Source organism: Schistocerca americana, chromosome 10 (genome assembly GCF_021461395.2).
Source record: "Schistocerca americana isolate TAMUIC-IGC-003095 chromosome 10, iqSchAmer2.1, whole genome shotgun sequence".
Classification (NCBI taxonomy): Eukaryota; Metazoa; Arthropoda; class Insecta; order Orthoptera; family Acrididae; genus Schistocerca; species Schistocerca americana.
Genome location: NC_060128.1, coordinates 162671872 through 162694279, shown reverse-complemented (window position 1 = coordinate 162694279; position 22408 = coordinate 162671872). Strand labels below are relative to the sequence as shown.

The 22408-nt window shown below is 39.9% G+C and overlaps 1 protein-coding gene across 2 annotated transcripts in view; it reads right to left on the bottom strand.

Moving 5' to 3' along the window:
* Window positions 1–1242: 1242 nt before the first annotated feature.
* LOC124552597 (stress response protein NST1-like) overlaps window positions 1243–22408 on the bottom strand; it is a 160660-nt gene continuing 139494 nt past the window's right edge. For both annotated transcript variants that reach the window (XM_047126921.1, XM_047126922.1), the window contains one exon: window positions 1243–1475. In XM_047126921.1, coding sequence (XP_046982877.1) covers window positions 1377–1475 — 99 coding nt within the window. In that variant the 3' untranslated portion in view covers window positions 1243–1376. The remainder of the gene's footprint in view (window positions 1476–22408) is intronic.

The following is a 22408-nucleotide window of genomic DNA, read 5'->3' as shown; positions in this document are numbered from 1 at the left end:
TACGAAATTATTCTTGCAGTATCGTATCACCCATCTCATCTGCATCTACGGCCTCTTCCATTTCTATAATATTGCCTACAAGTTCATCTTCCATGTACAGACCCTCTATATACTCCCTCCACCTTTCCCTTCTTTGCTTTCGACTTGTCTTCCAATTGAGTTCTTGACATTCATACAGCTGCTTCTCTTTAATTTTCCAGTAGACAGTATCTATTCTTCCCCTAGTGAAATAAGCTTCTATATTCTTACATTTGTCCTCTAGCCATTCCTGCTTAGCTATGTTGCATTTCTTGTCAATCTGCTGGTTTTATTACTATTATTATTATTATTATTATTATTATTTGTATTCCCTCTCACCTGCTTCATTTACTGCATTTTTATATTTTATCCTTTCACCAATTAAATTCAATATCTCCTGTGTTACACCACGACTGAGTTGCATTTGTGTGTGTGTGTGTGTGTGTGTGTGTGATCTATTGTTGACAAAGCCCTTAATGGCCAAAAGCTTTATTTGTAATGGTCTTTATGATGTGCCTATCTGCAACTCAGCATCTCCACTATATAATGAGTAGCAACTTTCATTTTCATAATATTGTTACTCCTTTTCAACTGTTCATGTAATAAAAGTACCATAAGAGACATGACATTATTTATTATTTCTTTACTACTAACTTATTTAAATTTATTGCTTCGTTTCTACTAACTCCGTTCGCAACACTTTTTGTAGATAGTATCCACAGATGCCGCCAAATGTACCTACAAAATTATAACATTGTATGTGCCACGTAGCTCAGGAGATATGATGTCATGAACATGCTGCGTGGTATGGGTGTGGACGCACAGCTATAAATCAATATCTGGGCAACGCCGGGTTTGTCAGTCAATAAATGGTATATGTCAAATGGAAATGCCAACTTTTTGCATAATATAAATGGGAAAATATCACAATTTGAAGCACTGATTACCAACAGTGCACACAGATCAGTTACTTTAAATATGACTGACTGTTATGGGCAATATAATTTCCAGAATTATCTGACATCAAACAATTATGAGCACTTTCCCCAGTTAATATTGAACTGCATTGTTCAGTATGAGTGGCACATTGCATAGTCATAGCAAACAGAAGATTCCTCCACAGATGCAGAGTAAGTCACTTTACAGACAGTATTTCATGTTGTGGAATTTGGGTTCTGGAAGCAGATTAATGTCATATGTCTTAGCACAGGCATTAAAAATGGATTTTTGATTATATAGATATTTAACAACTCAAATTGCGTAAGAATGAACATGAATAATATGACACACTTACATAACATAAATTATACTAATGACAACATTATTCATACAAAACATTTGATAATACTTTGCACAGATCACTGCATCAATCTGGTTATCTCATCACCATCATCTGCTTGTTGCTCCTCACATGCACCCTCTTCAATAATTTCCTCTTCCACAATGTATCTTCTTACCTGGAACATTCAAGAATATAAACATGCAACATCTTGTACACGATGGTGTAAGATAACTCTGAAATAGATCACAGAGTAATGAAACAATTATCACAAAGTTGGGCAGATTTGTTTATTGTCTGTTTGGATTTCATGTGATAATAAGCATTTTTACTATGATTGATGATCATTAGGTTGCACTTTAAGTTTGATGGTGAGTTTCAATCAAAGAACCACAACATGAACCTGGAAATCAAAACCCACTCTGCTCCAGAATGAAAATTAGTTGTGGAAAGAATCCTAGGCTGTGGCTATGTCTTTACTCTGCAATATCCTTTCTTCCATGGGTGAAAGTTCTATCAGGTGCAGAAGAGCTTGGAGGCAGAAGATGAGGTACTTGTTGAATTAAAGCTGTGAGTCATGCTCAGTCAGTACAGCTTGCCTGCAAAAGGGAGAGGTTTCAGGTCAACTTCCTATCTGGCAGAGTTTTAATCTGCCAGTGTCAGTTTCTTGAGAGAATTTTAGAAAAGTGTCATTCTGTGCTAAAGGAGACCACATACAGAACAATAGTGTGACCCATTCTTGAGCACTGCTTGAGGGTTGGGATTCCTACCGGTGTGATTAAAGGAGGACATTTAAGCAATTCAGAATTGGGCTGTTAGATATGTTAACAATAGATCAGACCATTACGTGAGTGTTACAGAGATGCTTCATGAACTGAAATGGGAATCCCTGGAGGGAAGATGAGCTCTTTTCTTGAAACACTATTGAGAAAATTTGGAGAACCAACAACTGGAGCTGACTGTATAACAATTCTACTGCTGTCAACATACATTTCATGTAAGGACAACTAAGATAAGAGAAATTAAGGCTTGTGTGGAAGTATACAGCTGTTTTTCCCTTTGCTCGATTTGTGAGTGGAACAGGAAAGACAATGACTGTGGTACAAGATACCCTCCACCATGCACCATACAGTGGCTTGTGAAATATGCAAATAGATGTAGACACTGCTGGTTGGTTGGTGTGGTCTTCAGTCCTGAGACTGGTTTGATGCAGCTCTCCATGCTACTCTATCCTGTGCAAGCTTTTTCATCTCCCAGTACCTACTGCAACCTACATCCTTCTGAATCTGCTTAGTGTATTCATCTCTTGGTCTCCCTCTACGATTTTTACCCTCCACGCTGCCCTCCAATACTAAATTGGTGATCCCTTGATGCCTCAGAACATGTCCTACCAACCGATCCCTTCTTCTGGTCAAGTTGTGCCACAAACTTCTCTTCTCCCCAATCCCATTCAATTCTTCCTCATTAGTTATGTGATCTACCCACCTAATCTTCATCATTCTTCTGTAGCACCACATTTCGAAAGCTTCTATTCTCTTCTTGTCCAAACTATTTATCGTCCATGTTTCACTTCCATACATTGCTACACTCCATACAAATACTTTCAGAAATGACTTCCTGACACTTAAATCTATACTCGATGTTAACACTGCTATAAAGCACAAATTCATTCTGGTACCAAGCATCCTGTTTTAACAGAATAATTTGAAAGTACAAATTTATCCGCCAATGTTACATTTGAAAAAATGACTTCTTATTTTCAATTAATATATACTGTCTTCCTCAACTAAAAGAAAAAACACCACACACGTAGAACACATTTCAGATAATAATTCAGATACGAAGGCGTAATTTTAAGAAGAAATGGATATTAAGACTTAGGCCATATCTGACATATCATGGCCTTTTTTTTTTCCATTGAGTAACTTGAAAAGGAGTCTTTGGATGTATCAGACTTTTATTATGTTTCCAAGGACATAATTCCATGTAAATAAACTGTAAACTGAAGCGCCCCCCCCTGAACCATGGACCTTGCCATTGGTGGGGAGACTTGCATGCTTCAGCGATACAGATAGCCTTACTGTAGGTGCAACCACAATGGAGGGTATGTGTTGAGAGGCCAGACACATTTGTGGTTCTTGAAGGCGGGCTGCAGCCTTTTCAGTAGTTGCAGGGATCACAGTCTGGATGATTGACTGATCTGGCCTTGTAACACTAACCAAGACGGCCTTGCTGTGCTGGTTCTGCGAACGGCTAAAAGCAAGGGGAACCTACAACAGTAATTTTTCCCAAGGGCATGCAGCTTTACTGTATGGTTAAATGATGATAGCGTCCTCTTCGGTAAAATGTTCCGGAGATAAAATAGTCCCCCACTCATATCTCCAGGCAGGGACTACTCAGGAGAATGCTGTTATCAGGAGAAAGAAAACTGGCGTTCTACGGATCGGAGTGTGGGATGTCAGATCCCATAATCGGGCAGGTAGGTTAGAAAATTTAAAAGGGAAATGGCTAGGTTAAATTTAGATATAGTGAGAATTAGTGAAGTTCGGCGGCAGGAGGAACAAGACTTATGGTCGGGTAAATACAGGGTTATAAATACAAAATCAAATAGAGGTAGTGCAGAAGTAGGTTTAATAATGAATAAAAAACTAGGAGTGCGTGTAAGCTACTACAAACAGCATAGTGAATGCATTATTGGGGCCAAGATAGATACGAAGTCCATTCGTACCACAGTAGTACAAGTTCATATGCCAACTAGCTCGAATGACGAAGGGACTGATGAAATGTATGATGAGATAAAATAAATTATTCAGATATTGAAGGGGGACAAAAATTTAATAGTCATGGGTGACTGGAATTCAATAGTAGGAAAAGGAAGGGAAGGAAACATAGTAGGTGAATATGGGGTGGGGGTAAGAAATGAAAGAGGAAGCCGGCTGGTAGAATTTTGCACAGAGTATAACTTAATCATAGCTAACACTTGGTTCAAGAATCATGAAAGAAAGTTGTATACATGGAAGAGGCCTGAAGATACTAGAAGGTTTCAGATAGATTACATAATGGTAAGACAGAGATGTAGGAACCAGGTTTTAGATTGTAAAACATTTCCAGGGGTAGATGTGAATTCTGACCACAATCTATTGTTCTTAAAATAATTGAAAAGCCACGATCACTTCAATCGTTTACTAGATGACCGGTTTCAGCACTCTGAAGGTGCCATCATCAGATCTGTGAAGGTATAACATAACAGGTTTGAGGGAGGGCTTACATGAGTTAACTATATACATTACAGTCATTACAGAACCACATACCTGAAATGTGTATTAAAATTTATAAAACCATATGGACCTCATGGCATATGAGGCAGACCGTCTGATAAAATCATTGTCACAACCAATAAAAAATATAAAAAAATATGCTCTCATGGTCGTTCTTTCCATAAAATATAAAACTGAAGTCACCAGATGAAACTACCACTGCTCGCCTAACACCGGTCGGCATCGTCACTGCCCTATTCCGCGCAGGCTCACCTGCTGTGATTCTAGCGGTTCACAACCGGCCACCAGATAGCGAGCGCTGTCCAAGCAGCGCATACACAGTCCCACGGTATAACCACTCATGACTACTAAAACACAACTTTACTGTAACTGCTTGTCACATACCCATGCAAAGCCCACAGTTGCCCATACATTTCCTGTACGTACTAAAATTACTATAAAGTACGCCAATTACAAAGTAAAAGCATCTGAGGCACAGACATATCCATTAGCGCCTTACAAAACTACATATTATAATTTACCTTTATTCATATAAGGACGTGAGGAATATGCACACAGAAAGTTGTTCATAACACGACTTAGGTACAATGTGATGAGTGATAAAAACCTGTATGCTGGGCTTTACCTGTCTAGGCAGTATGGTCTTAGGTATTGTAAGCACTAAAAAAGAACTTATTCACTTGCTATAAAGTCTCTCACCATCTACACATTCGTTATGAGCAAGGAACAAATCAACTACGAAAAACTGCATAGGTACATGCAATTAAGGAATGCCAGGTCAGAAGCAAACCGAAGGGCACAAGAACAGGAGGGAAATTACATGTGGACCAAGATGCACCGTGACTCCACGTATGCACCCATTGGCATGGCACTCGTATCGTCCAAGGGGCCTCACCGAATGAGGAATAATGACAAACTACATTACTATGATACCAAAACCACAAGCGTTCTAGCTTCATACGCTAATATATCTGTAAAATATAAAAATAAATAAATAAAATAAGAATGTAACGAAGACACGCTAGGCGGGCAATGGTAATCACTGAGTAAAGTTTTACTGGCAAAACTGGCCAACTACACTTCAAGCCTTACAACAAGTATTTACTTTACCAAGGTAGGCCCTCCTAAAAAACATATAAATAACATTAGCAGTATTCTAAAGGTGGCTTTCTGAGCATAATAGATACACAGCACGCATCACAATGTGTGAATAGGTCACACAGGGTCTCTAGAGCACCACATCAAATATGTCAAAGAAATTATGATCCACCGATTCTAACTGGTCGTTCAACAATTTACTCGAAAACCTCTTTCTGTTTTTGTAAGTTTTGATGTTTTCCAAAATGTTGAGTTTGCTTCCTTTCGGTGGTGTATGCAAGATTTTCATACCTTGCTGCATATCACTAATTTTATGGTTTGAATCCCGCAGATGGTCACCCAAAGCGGATTTATTGTGGGCACTCGTGTGCTCATGAAAACGCGTAAAAAATGATCTCCCTGTCTGCCCCACATATTAGCCTTCAAACCCACCACATTGTGATCTGTATACCCCTGTGTTTCTAAATTTATCAATGCTTTCTTCAATTGTGTGCCTAAGTTTCGAGCGCAAACTATTTTTCATGCTAAATGCCAGGACCATGCCGGACTTACGAAACTGTCAGTCTATTTTGTCAGACAGCGACCCTTGATATGTCCTTGGAACATACTTTTTATCCCTACTATTGTTAGATGGCCTTTCCTTCTTATCCTTGCTGTTTTTAATTTTTGTGTACAACTTGTCCACCATGGCCGCATCATACCCATTGCTACAGGCTATATGTTTGAGGACATCTATCACTTGCCTAACGCTACTCCGTTGCAGCGGCAACTTTAAGAGCCTATGTATCATTGAGAAAAAATAGGACTTTTTATACTTAGATGCATGATTGGATTGGGCATGAATAACCAGCTCTGTAGCTACTGGTTTCCTGTAAATACTAAATGTATGACATTTCAGGAATGTGGTTCTGTAATAATTGTAATGTATATAGTTAACTCATGTAAGCCCTCCATCAAACCTGTAATGTTATACCTTCACAGATCTGATGATGGCACCTTCAGAGTGCTGAAACCGGTCATCTCATAAACGATTGAAGCAATCGTGGCTTTTCAATTATTTTAAAAACAGAGTGATCGCCCCATGACACACCATGTGTTCACTGCAAAACAGTATGACGCACCAGACAGTGGGACATATTTACACCTTGTTATCTTTAAAGACAAGAATAGCTAAATATTCATTACATATAGCGTTTGATAAGAAAAGTTTATCGTGTAATGTAATTCCTAAGTATGCCCAGATTAGAATTATGAATATGTCTAAAGTAGCACGAGTAGTGAAGCACAAATCTGTAATATTGTGGATTAAAACGCAAATACGAGATTTTTACAAACAAAGGCACATAATGTTCAGTAAGGTTGAGAGATTGAAGTGTGACCTTGCTGTGGCACTAACTAGTGCACAGCTCGAGGTAATGAGGGCCTTTATTCAAGATAAGGTAAATAATATGAAGTTGCGTGTGCAAGCTATTCACGACAGGAAATTTAGGAAACTCAAAGAAAAACCTGCATATCATTCGGAAACAGTTCCTACACCTAATGTAAAATTTGCAGAACGAGTAATGAATTTAACAGATATCGTCTTCAGTCAACAAGAAGAGGAGTTGCTCAATAAAGGTGTGCAATACATTATTCTGCTAAAGTGTAGCAGGTTAGCGAAGTCGTTGCTGAAACAAAAATAGCGTTACAAGTAGCGCATTTAAGAAAGACTCAAGTAATGGCCACAGCGACTAAGGTAGCTAAGATATTGGAAGATAGTACCAAGTTCCGGACTCAAACAAGTAAAGACAGTAATACATTAAATTGTATAAATCAAAAATTGCTAGAAAATCGGGCTATTGCTGTCCCAGCAGATAAGTCTAAGGCCACGGTCATCATTCGGGAAGCTGATTGTTTCCAAAACAGAGAAATTTTTTCGTGAAAACAACATCATGCAGATGACTAAGAATCCAATTAATAATTTTAATACGGAAGTTAGGAAAGCAATAGATCGGTCACATTTTTTGCTGGCTGATAAATCTAGGCGTGATTTAAAATTGATGGTGGTCGAATTACCTAAGCTGAGGGCACAGGTTAAGACCCACATCATCATCATCATTTAAGACTGATTATGCCTTTCAGCGTTCAGTCTGGAGCATAGTCCCCCTTATCAAATTCCTCCATGATCCCCTATTCAGTGCTAACATTGGTGCCTCTTCTGATGTTAAGCCTATTACTTCAAAATCATTCTTAACCGAATTCAGGTACCTTCTCCTTGGTCTGCCCCAACTCCTCCTACCCTCTACTGCTGAACCCATGAGTCTCTTGGGTAACCTTGCTTCTCCCATGCGTGTAACATGACCCCACCGTCTAAGCCTGTTCGCCCTGACTGCTACATCTATAGAGTTCATTCCCAGTTTTTCTTTGATTTCCTCATTGTGGACACCCTCCTGCCATTGTTCCCATCTACTAGTACCTGCAATCATCCTAGCTACTTTCATATCCGTAACCTCAACCTTATTGATAAGGTGACCTGAATCCACCCAGCTTTCGCTCCCATACAGCAACGTTGGTCAAAAGATTGAACGGTGCACAGATAACTTAGTCTTGGTACTGCCTTCCTTCTTGCAGAAGAGAGTAGATCGTAGCTGAGCACTCACTGCATTAGCTTTGCTACACCTCGCTTCCAGTTCTTTCACTATGTTGCCATCCTGTGAGAATATGCATCCTAAGTACTTGAAACTGTCCACCTGTTCTAACTTTGTTCCTCCTATTTGGCACTCAATCCGTTTATATATCTTTTCCACTGACATTACTTTCGTTTTGGAGATGCTAATCTTCATACCATAGTCCTTACATTTCTGATCTAGCTCTGAAATATTACTTTGGAAACTTTCAATCGAATCTGCCATCACAACTAAGTCATCCGCATGTGCAAGACTGCTTATTTTGTGTTCACATATCTTAATCTCACCCAGCCAGTCTATTGTTTTCAACGTATGATCCATAAATAATATGAACAACAGTGGAGACAGGTTGCAGCCTTGTCTCACCCCTGAAACTACTCTAAACCATGAACTCAATTTACCGTCAACTCTAACTGCTGCCTGACTATCCATGTAAAGACCTTTAATTGCTTGCAAAAGTTTGCCTCCTATTCCATAATCTTGTAGAACAGACAATAACTTCCTCCTAGGAACCCGGTCATATGCCTTTTCTAGATCTATAAAGCATAGATACAATTCCCTGTCCCACTCATAACACTTCTTCATTACTTGCCATAAGCTAAAGATCTGGTCCTGACAACCTCTAAGAGGCCTAAACCCACACTGATTTACATCCAATTGGTCCTCAACTAATACTCGCACTTTCCTTTCAACAATACCTGAGAAGATTTTATCCACAACGCTGATTAAAGAGATACCTCTGTAGTTGTTACAATCTTTTCTGTTTCCATGTTTAAAGATTGGTGTGATTACTGATTTTGTCCAGTCTGATGGAACCTGTCCCGACTGCCAGGCCATTTCAATTATCCTGTGTAGCCATTTAAGACCTGACATTCCACCGTATTTGATGAGTTCCGACTTAATTTCATCCACCACAGCTGCTTTATTGCACTGCAATCTATTGACCATTTTCTCCACTTCCTCAAATGTGATCCTATTTCCATCATCATCCCTATCCCACTGTACATCGAAATCTGAAACATTACTGATGGTATTTTCACCTACATTGAGCAACTCTTCAAAATATTCCCTCCATCTGCCCAAGGAATCCACAGGATTCACCAGCAGTTTTCCTGACCTGTCCAAAATACTTGTCATTTCCTTCTTACCTCCCTTTTGAAGACTGCTAATTACACTCCAGAATGGTTTTCCAGCAGCTTGACCCAAAGTCTCCAACCTGTTTCCAAAGTCTTCCCAAGATTTCTTCTTGGATGCTGCAATAATCTGTTTGGCTTTGTTTCTTTCTTCAACATAACTTTCTCTGTCTACCTGAGTTCTAGTATGTAGCCATTTTTGATATGCCTTCTTTTTCCTTTTACAGGCTGCCTTGACTGTGTCATTCCACCAAGCTGTTTGCTTCATCCTACCTTTACACACTACTGTTCCAAGACATTCTTTAGCCACTTCTAGTACTGTGTCCCTGTACCTTGTCCATTCCTTTTCCAATGACTGTAATTGACTACATTCAACTAATTGGTACCTTTCTGAGATCACTGTTATGTACTTGTGCCTGATTTCCTTCTCCTGAAGTTTCTCCACTCTTATCCTCCTACATATGGACCTGACCTCCTGCACTTTTGGCCTCACAATACCAATTTCACTGCAGATTAAATAATGATCAGTGTCATCAAAGAATCTCCTGAATACACATGTGTCCCTCACAGCCTTCCTGAATTCCTGATCTGTTATGATACAGTCAATGACAGATGTGGTTCCCCTGCCTTCCCAAGTATACCGGTGAATGTTCTTACGTTTAAAAATGTTTAAAAAAGGAGTTTGTGATTACTAAGCCCATACTGGCACAGAAATCCAAGAGTTGTTTCCCGTTCCTGTTGGCCTCCATATCCTCTACAAATTTACCCACACCCTTTTCATACCCTTCTGTTCGATTTCCAATCCTGGCATTAAAATCACCCATGAGCAGAACACTGTCCTTGTCCTTTACTCTAACAACTACATCACTGAGTGCATCATAAAAACTATCCATCTTATCTTGATCTGTCCCTTCACAATGCGAGTATACTGACACAATCATAATTTTCTTGCTAGACACTGTCAAATCTATCCACATCAGTCGTTTGTTTACATATCTTATTGCAACTACGCTGGGTTCCATTTCTTTCCTGATGTAAAGCCCTACACCCCATTGTGCTATTCCTGCTTTGACTCCTGACAGGTAGACCTTATATTCTCCCACTTCCTCTTCTTTCTCACCCCTTACCCGAATGTCACTAACAGCTAAAACGTCCAGCCCCATCTTACTTGCAGCCTCTGCCAGCTCTACCTTCTTCCCAGAGTAGCCCCCATTGACATTAACAGCTCCCCATCTCATTACCATTTGTTTGCCAAGTAGTATCTTAGGAGTCCCTGGTTTGTCGGTGGGACTCCGTCACCTCCAAAGGTCCGAGGCATTTTGCTCTGATTGTTGCCAGCATCATCTTTAAAGTACCAGGGAAGCAGGTTGCTAGCCTTACTTGCCCCGAGTCCCATTGAGTTTTACCCCTAACTGTTGAGGGACTAACCGGTGGATTTGGTAGTCTTTGCCGTATGAGCACAAAGGTGACCACGACTCAGAATATGTCCGAGATGCCCAGCCTTATTCCAAAGTAACTGGTATCCCGACTGCTGGGACCACTTACTTGGCCACTCATACGTTGCCTGTGACAACAGGAACCCACACCATGAACCACAAAGTAGAAAAAAGGATTAGGCCGATTGTGGATGGAAGGCAAGCTCCAAATGCTAAGTTGAATAAATATCTTAATAGGAGGTTGAAAGAACTATATGTGTTTGAAACCTCTTACAGTGTAAAGGATAGTTACGAGTTGGCACGTTTTCTTAAGGAGGGTGCAAGAGTGGTATCTTTTGATATAAAAAATTTATATACTAATATTCCAGGTAAAGAATGTCTAGAGGTGGCCAAGAATGATTTGATAAAGCATTGTAAGCTGAGCCAGGCAGAACTTAACGGAATTTGTCGATCTATTAGAAACGTCGCTATCATTTAACTGCTTTCAGTTTAATAACAAGTATTACAGTCAGCATGACGGCTTAGCAATGGGCAATTACTGAGCTAGTATGCTGGCCGATATATTTATAAACAGTTTGGAAAATAAGTTATTCAGGGACAATATAACGCTAAGCGAGAAAACGGTTTATTATAAGAGATATGTAGATGACATTATAGCCCTTGTGATAGGGAAGATATCAATGAGTATTTAAATGCGCTGAATGCTATGCATAAGCAGATCATATTTACAGTAGAAGTTGAAAGTAATAATAGTATCAACTATTTAGACTCACTATTAATAGAGTGGCCGGCCATCATACATTTAGTATTTACAGGAAACCAGTAGCTACAGACCTGGTTATTCATGTGACTTCTGAAATTTTCCCGGCGTATTTCTTGTTCTAATAATTTCCGGGTATGCAGCCAGATCCCGTCTGGTTATTCATGCCCAACCAAACATCCATCTAAGTATAAAAGGTCCTATTTTTGCTCAATGATACATAGGCTCTTAAAGTTGCCGCTGCAACGGAGTAGCGTTAGGCAAGTGATAGATGTCCTCAAACATATAGCCTGTAGCAATGAGTATGATGAGGCCATGGTGGACAAGTTGTACACAAAAATTAAAAACAGCAAGGATAAGAAGGAAAGGCCATCTAACAATAGTAGGGATAAAAAGTATGTTCCAATGACATATCAAGGGCCACTGTCTGACAAAATAGATCGACAATTTTGTAAGTCTGGCATGTTCCTGGCATTCAGCACGAAAAATAGTTTGCGCTTGAAACTTAGGCACACGATTGAAGAAAGTATTGATAAATTTAGAAACACAGGGGTATACAGATTACAATGTGGCGGGTGTGAAGGCATTTATGTGGGGCAGACAGGGAGATCGTTTTTTACGCGTTTTCGTGAGCACACGAGTGCCCACAATAAATCCGCTTTGGGTGATCATCTGCGGGATTCAAACCATAAAATTAGTGATATGCAGCAAGGTATGAAAATCTTGCATACACCACCGAAAGGAAGCAAACTCAACATTTTGGAAAACATCAAAACTTACAAAAACAGAAAGAGGTTTTCGAGTAAATTGTTGAACGACCAGTTAGAATCGGTGGATCATAATTTCTTTGACATATTTGATGTGGTGCTCTAGAGACCCTGTGTGACCTATTCACACATTGTGATGCGTGCTGTGTATCTATTATGCTCAGAAAGCCACCTTTAGAATACTGCTAATGTTATTTATATGTTTTTTAGGAGGGCCTACCTCCTGTTCTTGTGCCCTTCGGTTTGCTTCTGACCTGGCATTCCTTAATTGCATGTACCTATGCAGTTTTTCGTAGTTGATTTGTTCCTTGCTCATAACGAATGTGTAGATGGTGAGAGACTTTATAGCAAGTGAATAAGTTCTTTTTTAGTGCTTACAATACCTAAGACCATACTGCCTAGACAGGTAAAGCCCAGCATACAGGTTTTTATCACTCATCACATTGTACCTAAGTCGTGTTATGAACAACTTTCTGTGTGCATATTCCTCACGTCCTTATATGAATAAAGGTAAATTATAATATGTAGTTTTGTAAGGCGCTAATGGATATGTCTGTGCCTCAGATGCTTTTACTTTGTAATTGGCATACTTTATAGTGATTTTAGTACGTACAGGAAATGTATGGGCAACTGTGGGCTTTGCATGGGTATGTGACAAGCAGTTACAGTAAAGTTGTGTTTTAGTAGTCATGAGTGGTTATACCGTGGGACTGTGTATGCGCTGCTTGGACAGCGCTCGCTATCTGGTGGCCGGTTGTGAACCGCTAGAATCACAGCAGGTGAGCCTGCGCGGAATAGGGCAGTGACGATGCCGACCGGTGTTAGGCGAGCAGTGGTAGTTTCATCTGGTGACTTCAGTTTTATATTTTATGGAAGGAATGACCGTGAGAGCAGATTTATATTATTTTTTATTGGTTGTGACGATGCTTTTATCAGACGGTCTGCCTCATATGCCATGATGTCCATATGGTTTTGTAATGTTAATCCATGTTTCAGGTATGTGGTTCTGTAATAACTGTAATAACTCATGTAAGCCCTCCCTCAACCCTGTTATGTTATACCTTCACAGATCTGATGATGGCACCTTCAGCGTGCTGAAACCAGTCATCTATTAAGCAACTGAAGCGATCGTGACTTTTCAATTATTTTAAAAACAGAGTGATCGCCCCACGACACATCATGTGTTCACCACAATCTACTGGTTACGAGCTGTAGATTAAAACTGAAGAAACTGCAAATATGTGGGAATTTAAGGAGATGGGACCTGGATAAACTGACAGAACCAGAGGTTGTAGAGAGTTTCAGGGAGAGCATTACGGAATGATTGACAGGAATGGGGGAAAGAAAAACAGTAGGAGAAGAATGGGTAGGTTTGAGGGATGAAGTAGTGAAGGCAGCAGAGGATCAAGTAGGTGAAAAGACGAGGGATAGAAGAAATCCTAGGGTAACAGAAGATATATTGAATTTAATTGATGAAAGGAGAAAATATAAAAATGCAGTAAATGAAGCAGGCAAAAAGGAATACAAACGTCTCACAAATGAGATAGACAGTAAGTTCAAAATGGCTTTGCAAGGATGACTGGAAGACAAATGTAGAGGCATATCTAACTAGCGGTAAGATAGATACTGCCTACAGGAAAATTAAAGAGACCTTTGGAGAAAAGAGAACCACCTGTATGAATATCAAGAGCTCAGGTGGAAACCTGGTTCGAAGCAAGGAAGGGGAAGCAGAAAGGTGGAAGGAGTATATAGAGGGTCTATACAAGGGCGAAGGACAATATTATGGAAATGGAAGAGAGTGTAGATGACGATGAAATGGGAGATATGATACTGCATGAAGAGTTTGACAGAGGACTGAAAGACCTAAATCGAAACAAGGCCCCAGGAGTAGACAACATTCCATTAGAACTACTGATAGCTTTGGGAGAGCCAGATCTGACAAAACTCTACCATCTGGTGAGCAAGACGTATGAGACAAGCGAAATTACCCTCAGAATTCAAGACGAATATAATAATTCCAATCCCAAAGAAAGCAGATGTTGACAGATGTGAAAGTTACTGAACTATCAGTTTAAAAAGTCACAGCTGCAAAATACTAACGCGAATTCTTTACACACGAATGGAAAAACTGGTAGAAGCCGACCTCGGGGAAGATCAGTTTGGATTCCGTAGAAATATTGGAACACGTTAGGCAATACGGTAAAGGAAACAAAGGAAAAATTCGGAGTAGGAATTAAAATCCACTGAGAAGAAATAAAAACTTTGAGGTTCGCTGATGATATTGTAATTCTGTCAGAGACGGCACAAGACCTGGAAGAGCAGTTGAATGGACTGGACAGTGTCTTGAAAGGAGGATATAAGATGAACATCAACAAAAGCAAAACAAGGATCATGGAATGTAGTCTAATTAAGTCAGGTGACGCTGAGGGAATTAGATTAGGAAATGAGATACTTAAAGCAGTAGATCAGTTTTGCTATTTGGGGAGCAAAATAACTGATGATGTTCGAAGTAGAGAGGATATAAAATGCGAGACTGGCAATGGCAAGGAAAGCGTTTCTGAAGAAGAGAAATTTGTTAACATTGATTGTAGATTTAAGTGTCAGGAAGGCGTTTCTGAAAGTATTTGTATGGAGTGTAGCCAGGTATGAAAGTGAAATGTGGTGCTACAGAAAAATGCTTTAGATTAGATGGGTAGTTCAGATAACTAATGAGGAGGTATTGAATACAATTGGGGAGAAGAGAAATTTGTGGCACAACTTGACTAGAAGAAGGGATCGGTTGGTAGGACATTTTCTGAGGCATCATGGAATCACCAAATTTAGTATTGGAGGGCAGCGTGGAGGGTAAAAATCGTAGAGGTAGACCTAGAGATGAATACACTAAGCAGATTCAGAAGGATGTAGGTTGCAGTAGGTACTAGGAGATGAAGAAGCTTGCACAGGAATGAGTAGTATGGAGAGCTGCATCAAAACAGTCTCTGGACTGAAAACCACCACCACAACAACAACAGCAACAACAACAAACTAAAGTATGAAACTCCTTCTGTGAATCCTATGACCCAAATATTTCTGCTCCAACACCAAAACCTTTATGTCATAAAGCGCGCAGCTCCACACCTGACGACAGCTTTTTTTTTTTTGTGTCACATGTCTAAAAGTCGCTAGTGAATCACTCGATTTACCACCAATACTGATCAATGGCATAATTTTGAAATGTCTTTAATCCTTCCTCCAGCAGCTCCAGAAAAACTCTTCTCTTAATGAGGTACTTTACCATGCTCATTTTCTAAGGAGTGGAGCTCAGGACCTACATCACAGACTGTTTAGTTGTGACAGACTATGCTTTAACCACTGGCACAATTTCGCTATTTGCGGGGCAGGGGGAAATTCTGCTCTCTTGGTTGTCTTGGCAGGCCACCAGCCACACAATAAAGTCAGTCTGTGGTTATTTTTGGTACACTTTGCAAATGTGTTATCTGTGGCTGGAATCTATGCTTTTGCATGCCCACAATAGCATTTCTCTGACATCCTTCATACCACCAGCAAGTTTTTCTCATCCAACTGAAGGTGCGCTTGCGCTATGTGATCCAGAGGTTGGACTGGGGAGAGGGAGCAAGGATAACTGTTAAATTTTTAGCACCATAACTGAATCCTGCTGTACTGTCCTAGGACGTGGCGGTCTGTGACATGGTGACATCCTAGTGCCCACACAAATCCCGTTTTCATGCTTTCCCTCTGCCGTGGGTTCTCTGTCTAGCTTGTGAAAGGACACTGCCATCTACATCCCAAGGGAACGACCCCTATGGCGGTCCCTTACTTCCTAGCACTTACCCGTCCCGGACGGCACAACGTCGGCATCTATGCATAACGATACGGCATGCTTGAAATACCACCGTGAAATAAAAGACACAGCGAGTTAGTACTGCCCCTCAATCATTGCCATATCCCTCCTTATGATTCTAAGTGCAGTTGTTCTGCTATAAATGTCATTAGCATATTACTCCATCCCATCACTTACATGGATGATGTGTGGTCAGCTGGAATAGTTATCAGCCTCTCAATTTTTAATTGCTGGAGCAAAGGGAAACATTGTCTCGAAGGCAAACAATCTCTTTGACTCACAATGTAGAAAATGTGTGTGTCAATTTGATATTTCACAGTGTAAGTTAATAAGGTGTGTATTTTCACCAAGCAGCTGTACAGTGCAAACACTTACGTACAAAGTTGTTGTGAGCTCTGCAGCAAATTGATGTTACACTTCCAGAGTGATAAGGGGCTGCTGCACAGACATCATCATTGGCTGTGTTCAACAGCTTCTGGAGGGTGACAAGCACTTGATGGTCACTGAGACTGTCAGTGAGGTTTGGATAAGTTGTGGCAGCATTTTTGCCATTATCATAGACAAGCTAGTGTCTAGGAAAGTATATGCCAAATGGGTTCTTCTACTTTTGAAAACTGATCAAAAACTGAACAGTCTGCAGGTATGTGAGCATCTCTTTGCTAAATTTCAGGAGGATTAGACTTGTTACTGACTCACATCATTGTCTGTGATGAAATTTGGTTCATTGCTGTACTCCTGTATCAAAAGAAGTGGACAGGGAATGGAGAAAAAAGGGGACCCTGGACCGGTGAAATCCAAGTAAGAGTTTTCTGCTCACTAGGTCACAGCAACTGTTTCTCAGATCAGTCTCAATTGCTGCATCTTGACTTTTGCACAGTAAATCTGCGCATTACAGCGAGGTTTCAAGCAAGTTTAGACAGTTGTGTGGCAAAAACACTTGAACACCCTCCCTACAGCCCAGACCTATCTCCCTAAGACTTTCATGGCTCTGGTTCACTCAGAGACACTCTGGGAGGCCAAAAGTTCAACAATGACACAGGTTGAACCTACAAACAATACTGTTGGGGGAACATCCACAACTGCAACTGAGCATTATACCAGAGGTTGAAAATACCACTTCAGTTGTAAAGTTCTTTTTATTCACACACAGCCAGTTTCAGGCTCTTATAAGCCTATCTTCAGTTGTCGTAACTTGGTGCTGTGGCCCCTGAGTGCCACGTTGGACGTGTACTAGGCTTGGCATGCTACCTACCAGCACAGAACAGGGAGTTGAAGCCTATGTGTGCAACTGACTGCAGATACCACAGACTTCATTCTACAAGGGTGGGATGTCAGAGTTACCCATTTGCTGGGGAAATGTGTTCAGAAGGCATGGAGCTATATAGAAACATACATCCACTTATACTTTTTATTTTCAAATAAAAAATATCTCATTTATGTTTGATTCAGTCTTGTGTACCACCCCACACATGGAAACAGTCTTGCCGAGTGCATCCTTTCCACTGATATTTGGTATAATAGGTTTAAGCTTCTTACAATACCGGAAACATCTGCTGCCACCGTGACATTTAGTGACACATACCGCTCTAGAGGAGTTAAGTGTATCCCTGCATTTTCTTAGTGATGAATAATTCTCAGAAATAAAAGTTATTAAAAGAAGAGAGAGAGATCGACTGTAAATATACAGATATTGTGTGGTGTTGATATTTTTGTTTTGTATGTCTTCAGCAAGGGACAGCGACCACAGCAACTTCGCGAGAGGAATAAACGTTCTGTGTACCGCCAAGTGGCCTCGAAGATGCACGGTCTCAAAGCACAGATCCATGAACAATGGAAGTTAGTTAACAAAATATGTGAAAATAATGTCTGTTATTAATTCTTATTCAGTATATTGAACCAAGCAGGCTAATGTAATCTGATTACTGTTGTTTCGTAAAGACATTACATAACTTGTTAATTCAACTGGAATTTCACAAGTTATTTGATGGAAATGTGGTACAACAATTCTAAGCTGAAATGTAGTAAAAGGTACAGCAGAAGTCCAAGAAGCATACAAAAGCACAATCGCCATTAGTAAAGATAAAGAAGATCTAAATTATATTACACATTACGCTTGATGCTGCTTGGCAGAAGCACATCACACACTATGAAATTGTAGTGCATGAAAATTGAATGTTCACCTTCTGTTCCCTTACACAGCATCCAAACAGTGTTTCACCTGCTTGTGAATTCAAATGTAAAGCTATTTTTGTATCAGTGACAAGCCCTAGAATGTAAAAATTTTGACTATACAGTGTTTGAGTTTTCTTACACTCCAGCAGTTAAACACTACCATGTAATACAGCTATCACTGACAAATCATTATCTGGTTATAATTAAACAAGTCAGTCCCTCTCAAAAAATGTTTATGTTTCGTGCATTATCAGTATTAACTCTGTTACAACAAACTTGCACATTGCGACAACAACTTAAAAGTTAGAGTCATTGTTCAAAATGTTTACCACCAGCCTGGAATATTGCAATTACTTACATTTTTGCACATTCTCTCAAATGTACATGCTATTTGCTGTACTGCTAACTATTAGACAGGCAGCTAGGACACTACCAACCAGCTCCTCTCCTGTTTCTTACTGTTTTTCATACCTCAACTTCTTCATGTGATCTGATAAGAAAATATCCAGAGAATTGTGATCCAGTGGTTGCTATGGTCATGGACAGAACCTTCTCCCTTCCCCCTCCCTTTCCAATCCAACCTGTTATTCAGATGCTTCAGTTACACAGTTTGAAGCTGCAGTGGATGGGCATCACTGATGTGGGCCAGCCATGGGGATCTAATGGACGTCCGGTATGTCTAAGTCCACTGATTGTTCCGCACCAGTGACCAGCCCAGCCCAGTTACTGCTCACACTGAGGTCTACCCCTCACCCATGGTCGAGTGGTGGATCATGTCGGGGCACAGCAGAGGTGGTGAAAGAATTCCCCATTAGTTTGACAAACAGGTTTCCGATGCTGTCTGTGGTTGACACTGTCCCTCACCCAGATGCAATCACTTGTCCTGTTTCAGAGGAAACCTCTCAGCCTGCAAGATCTGGGAAATCACAAAGGGTTGGATTATTGGTAGTTGGAGCTCTCCAATGTTCGGCGCACTTTGGGGGCTCTTAGGGACATGACTGCCAACGAGGTGAAGAAATCCAATGTGCACTCTGTGTGCATACCAGGTGGAGTCATTCCATATACTATGAAGAGCACAGGATGCAATCAACTGCAGGTGGTGGCTCACATTGGTTTTGAACGGCTAACAGAAGTGGTAAAGGCTGCCAGTCTTGCTTGCGAGAGGAAATCAGAGCTTACCATTTGCAGCACAGTCAACAGGACCAATTGGAGACCTCTGGTGCAGAGCCAAGTGAAGGGTCTGAATCAAGAGGCTGACAGTACTGTGACCGTGTAGGCTACAGATTCCTCGACTCGTGCCATAGGGTGGTGGAGTTTTGAGTGCCACTAAATAGCTCAGGAGTCCATTAGATGCAGGGAGTGGCTACATGGGTAGCAGTGGCTGTGTGGTGTGGTTTGGGCTTTTTTTTTAGGTTAAAGGGTCTTGGGGAAATACAAAAAGGGTTTCAGTGTTAAAGACTGCAGGTTGAACACAGGAAGAATATAGAGTCAGGAACCAACAGTATACATACCAGTTGTAAATTGTAGTATCTGTGTTGGAAAAGTACCAGAGCTCCAAGTATTAATAGAAAGCACTGTTTCTCGAATCGTTATAGGCACTGAAAGCTGGATAAAGCGGGAAATAAGTTTACTCAAAATTTTTGCAAAGGACCTAACAGTGTTCTGGAAGGATAGGCTAAACATAGTTGGCAGTGGCATGTTTGTTGATGTTAGAAGTAGTTATCTTGTGTCAAAATTGAAGTAGACAGCTCCCTTGAGTTAGTATGGGTAGATGTAATTTTTGGCAACTAGAATAAAATAATAACTGGCTCCTTTTACCAACCTCATACAATTATAGTTGGAGGTGACTTCAATTTACCCTCGATATTTTGGCAAAAATTCACATTTAAATCTGAAAGTATGCATAAAATATCCTCCAAAATTGTGCTAAAAGCATATTCTGTAAATTATTTTGAGCAGTTAGTTCATGATCCCACTTGAATAGTAAATTGTTATGAAAACACACCTGACTTAGCAGCAAATAATCCTGAGCTAATAACCATCAAAATGGACATAGAGTTTAGTAAACCCAGGGTTGTTGTAGCGAGAATGAATACTGTAACCCCCAAATCCTCCAAAAATAAATGAAAAATATACCTATTCAAAAAAAAAAACAGATAAAAATTCACTTGACACCTTCCTGAGAGACAATCTCCACTCCTTCCAAATTAACAATGCAAGTTCAGATAATATGTGACTTGAATTCACAGAAATATTACCAACAGCAACTGAGAGATTTATACCAAATAAATTAATAAACAATGGAGCTGACCTTCCTTAGTACACAAAAAAAGTCAGAACACTGTTGCAGAAACAAAGAAAAAAGGCACGCCAAATTGAAATGAACGCAAAATCTCCAAAATTGGGAATCTTTTACAAAAGCTTGAAATTAAGTGCAGACTTCAATGTGAGATACTTATAACAGTTTTCACAACAAAACTTTGTCTCGAAACCTGGCAAAAAATCCAAAGAGATTTTGGTCATATGTAAAGAAACCTAATGGCAAGACACAATCAATGCCTTTTCTGCGTTAAGTGCTGTTGATGATAGTGCTGCCAAAGCAGAGTTACTAAACACAGCCTTCCAAAATTCCTCCATCAAAGAAGACAAAGTAAATACACTAGAATTTGAATCAAGAACAGCTGCCAACATGAGTAACTTAGAAATAGATATCTTCGGAGTAGTGAAGCAACTTAAATCACTTAATAAAAGCAAGTCTTCTGGTCCAGACTGAATACCAGTTAGGTTCCTTTCAGAGTATGTTCATGCAAAGCTCTACGTTTAACAATCACATTCAACTGCACACTCCACAAAAAATTCATACCCAAAGACTGGAAAGTTGTAGAGTGGTAGGAGTAACCCACTAAAGTACAGACACGTATCATTAACGTTGATATACAGTAGGATTCTGGAACATATATTGTGATGGACCATTATGAATTACCTCAAAGAGAACTGTCTTTTGACACTCAGTCAAGACAGATTTAAAATACATCATTCTTTTAAAACACAGCTAGCTGTTTACTCAAACAAAGTGTCGAGTGTTACTGACAAGGGATTTCAAATTGTCTCTAAATTTATAGATTTACAGAAGGCTTTTGCCACTGTTCCACCCAAGCCACTTGTAGTTAAATTGCGTGCTTATGGAATATAATCTCAGTTATGTGACTGGATTCGTGATTTCCTGTCAGAGAGGTCACAGTTCATAGTAACTGATCGAAAGTCATCGAGTAAAACAGATGTGATTTGTGGCATTCCCAAAGGTAGTGTTACATGCCTGCTGCTGTTCCTTATCTATATAAATGATTTAGGAGACAACCTGAGCAGACATCTTAGGTTTTTTGCAGATGATGCTGTCATTTACCATCTAGTAAAGTCACCAGAAGATCAAAACAAAGCAAAATGATTTAGAAAAGATATCTGTATGGTGTGAAAATTGGCAATTGACCCTAAATTATGAAAAGTATGAGGTGCTGAAAGGAATCTGTTAAACTTCAGTTACACAATAAATCAGTCAAATATAAAGGCTGTAATTTCAACTAAATACCTAGGAATTACAATCACAAACAACTTCAATTGGAAAGAACACACAGAAAACGTTGTAAGGAAGGGAAACCAAAGACTGATTTTTATACGCAGAACACTTACAAAACGTAACAGCTCTACTAAAGAGACTGCCTACACTATGCTTGTGAGGCCTCTTTCGGAGTACTGCTGCACATTGCGTGATCCTTACCAGATAGGATTAATGGAGTGCATCGAGAAAGTTCAAACAAGGGCAGCATGTTTCGTATTATTGCAAAATAGGGGAGAGACGTGATACAGGTGGGCTTCACTAAAACAAAGATTTTTTTATTGCAGCGGAATCTTCTCACAAAATTTCAGTCACCAACTTTCTCCTCCAAATGCAAAAATATTTTG